At 40.3% G+C, this 6,000-nt stretch overlaps 1 protein-coding gene across 6 annotated transcripts in view; it reads right to left on the bottom strand.

The window, feature by feature from the left end:
* Dcaf17 (DDB1 and CUL4 associated factor 17) overlaps positions 1 to 4,416 on the bottom strand; it is a 44,205-nt gene extending 39,789 nt beyond the window's left edge. For 3 of the 6 annotated variants that reach the window (XM_076865713.2, XM_076865712.2, XM_076865716.1), the window contains exons 1-2: positions 4,087 to 4,386; positions 3,576 to 3,679 (exon numbers count right to left, since the gene is read on the bottom strand). In XM_076865713.2, the coding sequence (XP_076721828.1) occupies positions 3,576 to 3,679; positions 4,087 to 4,212 (230 nt within the window). In that variant the 5' untranslated portion in view covers positions 4,213 to 4,386. Of the gene's footprint in view, positions 1 to 1,030; positions 1,069 to 3,575; positions 3,680 to 4,019 lie in introns of those variants that run through there. The other 3 variants (XM_076865714.2, XM_077110276.1, XM_076865715.2) reach the window with 3 other exon arrangements.
* Positions 4,417 to 6,000: the final 1,584 nt, after the last annotated feature.

Below are 6,000 nucleotides of genomic sequence, written 5' to 3' on the forward strand. Positions count from 1 at the left end.
TGGTGTTTGGAGCAGGAAGGGTTCCATTCTTCCTCACTCCTAGTTCAACAAGATGGCCACTCTACTTCAAACTGGTGTATCAAGAACACAAGGCTCCTCTCCCCACTGCCTCTACTAAGAGAACTATCTCCCCAAGAGAGGCAGAATGGCAGCATTCCTCATCCAACTCCCTATCTGTTGCAGACAATGAGTCCTGAGTGAATGTAGTCAAGAGGTGGGGCACCTCTCTGCCACCCAGGTCCCACTCAGGAAGTGGAGGCTCTGCCTTGGGTGCAACATGGCTGAGAACATTAGGGCCCTGATAGGTCTTATCCCTCTTTATAAAGCAATGGGTCCATCCTTAGAGAGGCAAGTTGAAAAGATGTAAGGCTAATGTTCCCTCAAACCTACAAGTTCAGCTTTTAGAGCAGGGATGTGACTCACAGAGAAGAGTTTCATTTACTCCTATTAGAGTGCTGGTTTGAAGATTATGCCTGGGAGAAGTAGGTCATAAAACAGATAGTCCCTAGTTCCTTCTAGAAAAACTGACTTTATTTACAACAGATGTGGAGAAGGATCAAGCCTAAGTGTACTGTCAAAACCAGTAAAGATTGTGGTAAAAGACACATGGGAGATAGGCAGATTCATTGGAAATATAGGCTAAATTATTGGCTGGCTAATTTGCCAGAGTGAACCAGAAAAAGCTAACTGAAGGAGCCCTTCTGAGTTCAGAACAAACTCCAAATGCAGACTATTCTAACTTCTGCTTCTGGTGCAACATGAAAAGAGCAGAAGTTGTGATGCTTGAACTCATTAAAAAATGGCTAAACAATTCGAAAATTAACAATTATTCTTAGATCCAGCAGAGAATTGAGGTCACAGGGAAAGAATCACAGGTTAGCAGGAACAGAATCCAAGAAACAAGCCACTGGAACCAGTAATGGGAAGACATAAACAAGACAATAAGAAAAATTTAACTTCTGATACCTATGGTTACATCAAATAATAATAGCTTCACCCAGATAAACATAAAATCTAAAGGCCTACTTACCTCAATTCGTTTTCCCTAATATGTCATACAGTCTTCAACAAAAAAATTACAAGGCATGCTAAAAGGCAAAATACAAAGTTTGAAGAGACAAAGCAAGCATCAGAACTGGGCTCAGGTATGGCAGAGATTCTGGAATTATAAGATCAGGAACTTAAAAAATCTTTGGTTAAACCTGATCTCCCAGCTATTTGATAGGCTGAGGTAGAAGGATCCCACGTATGAGACCAGTCTAGGCAACTCAATGAGGCTGTTTAAAAAATTAAAAAAAAAAAAAAAAAAAAAAAAGGCTAGTTGTGTGGTTGAGTGGCAGAACACTTGCCCATTATGCACAAGGCTCTGGGTTTAATAGTAAGGCAAAACAACAACACACTATGATTAATACGTTAAGGGCTCTAAGGGAAAAAGTGGACAACAAGCAAGAAGAGATGGCCAATTAAGTAGAAAGATAAAAATCAAAAGGAAATGCTAGAAATCAAAAACAGTATAGTAGAAGTGAAAAATGGCTCATCAGTAGGCTGGATACAGCTGAGGAATCAGTAAGCTCGAAGAGAAGTCAACAGAAATTTCCCAAACTGAAAAGAAAAAAGTAGAACAGAATATTCAATAACTATGGGACAATTAAGAGAAGGTGTAATGTACACACAATGGGAATACCAGACGGAGAAAAACAGAAATAGTTAAAATAAGGACTGAGAATTTTCTAAAACTCACGAGACGCCCAAGTACAAGTCCAGGAAGCTCAGAAACACTAGTAGGGAAGTTAAAAAGAAAAAAGAAAAAGAAACTACACGTAGGTATATCATATTCAAACAGCAGAAAATAAAAAAAATGAGGAGAGGGCTGGCACTGTAGCTCAGTGGTAGAACACTTGCCTAGCACAAGTGAGGCACTGAGTTTGAACCTCAGCACCACATAAAAAACAAATAAATAAAAAATACAGGTTAAATTCTTTTTTAAAAAATGAGAAAATCTTAAAAGAGAAGCAAGGAGGGGAAGGCACCTTATCTATAGAGGAGCAAAGAGAAGAATTACATAAAACTTCTCTTTCAGAGATCATACAAACAAGAACCAAGTGAAATATCTATAGTGTTGGAAGAAAACAAAAAAACTCCTCGACCTAGAATTTCTGTATCCAGAAAAATTATCCTTCAAAAGTGACTATCCAGATAAACAAAATTGAGAATATCTTGCCTTGAAATATTCAAAACATTTTTCAGAGAAAGGAAAATGATATATCAAGTCTAAAAATGGAAGTGTTAGAGAAGACATAAATGAAGGTAAAATAAAATTCCTTGTTTTTCTTTATTGAATTTAAAAAGTTTGTTGAAAATAAAAACAGCAAAAATGTATGCAGTGATTATAACAAAAATAAGTTTAAAGATATCATTATATCAATGACAATGGTGTTATAAAGATATCTTTAAACTTAACGGTGTTATAAAAGAGGGAGAAAATAGGAACATTCTGTTGATACCAGTACTACCCATGAAATGGTCCTGTATACAATCAAAAATACACTAGTCCCTTCCCTTTCTCTGAATATGGCTTTTTAACCTTCTTTTATAGTCTTTTGCCCATAAGTATTACAGTTTTTGAGATTTGGCTTTTAAAATTTCAACATTTGGCATTTAAATCTCTTAGGATTATAATTTTGGGGATTTTGATTTTGGGAGATTTCTAAATTTAGGATCACAGCATTCAAGATTGTCTTTTTTGTTTTACAACAATGAAAATGTATAATTATGGTTATGGCTGTGTGAATGTAAAAAATCAATTGTACATTTTTCATGGAGAAATAGTATAGTATATAACTATCTTAATAAAGTTCTTAAAAAGAAAATGCCCAAGATTTTTAAAGAGATACACACTGAAGCATGTCCAGAATATGCTTTAAAAATACCTAGCATAGAGGTAAAGGAAAGGGGATATGGATGAGAGAAAGAGTGTTGCAAATCTTGATAGTTTCTTATTCTAGGTAATGGGTATATGGGGATTCACTGCAGCTTTCCCTGTAGCCTCATGTTGGATTGCTGTGGTTGAGGTTAACTGTTAAACATTCTGGATCTATAAATACTATTATTTTGTTTGAAATTTTTTCTCTTAAAAAAGCAGCATCTAATTATATAGTAACCAGCTTTTAGGACTCTGGTATCTTTAAGTTTTATAAATAATGAGGCAGGAAGAGAGGGGGGTAAGTGCTGTGGAGTGATATTAGACAAGTTATATTACTATGCTGTGTGCATAATAAGAATATATGACAACAAATTCCATCACTATGTACAACTATCACGCACTGATAAAAATGTGGGGAAAAATGTATTATTTTGCCTGGATTAAATGTAGTTGTGCTTTAATATAGTATTTCTAAAGAGGAAACCCACAATTTTAGACTTAAGATTTTTAAATTACATGCATTTTACTGCCTAGTCTTATTTCGGACCTATTTTCCCTTTCTTCTATTTTCCTGAACATTAATGTAAGCATGTGATTCTATAAAACTTACTGATGAGATCAACAGTCTGAAAAATTATCACTAAAAATTTACCTGCTAACACAGCACCGATAATTGTCAAAATATATTCTTCCTCTCTCATAAGCTATAGGTGACTTGGAATGAGTTGTCCAAACATTTTTAAATTTAGTACTTTCCTGAAAAATACAAGGGATTTCGGTTTAGGAAAGAATTCATAAGTTTCTACTCTGTGCATCCATTTTAAGTAGGGTAAATATATCATTTTCAAAGTAATTTCACATACGCTATTTAAAAACATTTTGAATTCTTCCTCACCCTGCCCTCGCGTTTAGGTTAAACTGGGTGCCCAACTTTTAGAAACACAGTTTGCAGGAAGGCATAAGCAGCTTAAAACTAAAACCATATGGTGGCCCTATTAACACCTATTTACTAATCCCCCAGGTGCACGACACGTATTCCCCCTTCCCGTCACATGAAACACACTCAAAAGGGAGCCCTAGAATGCAAAAATTGCACCCCAGCAGGAAGTCTGACCACAGGCGCCCCGCAGCCTCCGCTCTGCCCGCGACAGGCGGGAGGTCACCTGGCACACCAGCTCCCGAAGGATGCCCAGGTTCGTCCTCTGCACCACGCCTGCGTCGCGAGCGAAGAAGCCCAGCGCCCGGCGACTCAGCCTCCGGCACACGTTGGGCTTCCGGGTTGGGCCCATGGATGAGCGATCGGCGCGCAGGGTTGGCTGGGCCGAAGAGGGGCTGGCCCCTCACTCCCACGTAGGGCAGAAACAGCTACCTCCGATCTTAAGAAAGCTAACCGGGTAGCCGGGTACTGGGTACCCAGTAACTGGGCGAGGGAACGCAAAGTACGCACCACCTGAATGCGAAGAGGGGAAGAAAAAAACGCCCCCTTCCTGTCCTGCCCCTAAAACGCTCTCCGCCCGCGGACAATGCAAAGCCGCTTTACCTCGCGGCCTGCCGTAGCCGCTACCTCAGAGGGAAATGTAGTTCCCAGGGCACGCTGGCTTCCTCCTGGACTACAACTCCCATCAGGCAACAGGAAACGCGTTCTTGCCCCAGCCCCGCCCCAGCATGCCGCGGCCCCGCCTCCAGAACGCCCTCTTGGGTCTAGCAAAGGTGTGGGCTGCGCTGTGCGGCTCGAGAGAGTTCTCGAGTTGGTAGCGGCGCGCGGGGAAGACCCCTGGGGGCGCTGTGTTGCCGCCTCCTGGTCCAGTTTCCTGTGCTGCACTCAGGGGTCATTGCTTCTCTGGTACCCCGTCTCCTGCCGCCCCTGGCTTTCGCTCTGGGAGGCTCAAGCCAGGCGCCCGCAGGGGCTGTGTCGAGTGTGACCACTCTCCAAAGGTACGCCCCGCGGCTTTCCCTTCAGCCGCTCGTTAGACGTGGTGGATGAGGTTAACTGTTAAACATTTTCTTTGTATGAACACTTTGCTTTTGCATTATGATTAGTGGTGGAAGATGATGGCTTTCCCACCAAACTAGGATTGAATTACTCTTCTTCTCAGAGGCCCGCCTTTTGTGTGGCCTGCGGAAAATGACTGGTATTGCGATAATTGCTGCGTTTTCCTTCCTCTCCCTTCCAATCCCATACCCTGCTCCACTTAAAGGGAATAAAATATGAAATGCTTACATTCTTATAGGACTACCTAAGATATTCCACGTTGATTTCTGTAAGTAAAAGATAGCATTTTTTGTTAACTAGCCCTGCCTTTATGTTCAAAGTTTCCAGTGCACTAAAATTTCAATAACCTTAAGCCAGAAGTTGTCCCATTGTTTTGTTGTAGGTCCCTGAGAGAGGTCTTTGCATCTCCATCTAGTTCTTAGGTGTTCTAGGAAGGTGAGTGATCATGTCTGATTGGCAGTTCAAAAATTACAGTACTGGTGAGTGCGCTGGGTCACAATTTAAATTCAGTAAAAAAAAAAAAAAAAAAAAAAATCATATCTCTTTTTAACCTTGATGCATTTCCTTCAGAGCTTGGCTTTTGCTGATTTTCATGACTTATTTAGAGCATACAGTGGAGTGCTTTATTTTTAGACAGCGCTACAATAGTTAATTTGGTAATTCATGAATGCAGCTGTCACTGAGAAAACTAGAACCCAGAAAACATAACTGGATTTTCTTTGGCTGGAATGAAATTCAAGTCATTGCTGAATTGAACTCATTATCTCTCTCTTTTCTCCTTCCTCTTTGCCTTCACTTGTTTGTCTTCCTGTGGTCTTTATCTCACCACCAAAACACCCAAGGCAGAGTCATTCTATCTAGATGTCTCCCTTTACCTCACCCACAGCCAAGTCCTTCTGTTCTCTTATTGTCTCATCTTCATTTCATTGAGTAATTTGGGGCCTTACCATTTTTATCATATTATTAAGTAGCCTCCTAACTGTTCTTTCAGTTTGGTACTTTCAGTTCCAATGCTCCCTTCTTCCAGAATGATTTTTCTAAAGCAAAAGCTGTTCGCATGTTACAATCTTTTAGTGGTTCCCTG

Source organism: Callospermophilus lateralis, chromosome 9, assembly GCF_048772815.1.
Source record: "Callospermophilus lateralis isolate mCalLat2 chromosome 9, mCalLat2.hap1, whole genome shotgun sequence".
Taxonomy (NCBI): Eukaryota; Metazoa; Chordata; class Mammalia; order Rodentia; family Sciuridae; genus Callospermophilus; species Callospermophilus lateralis.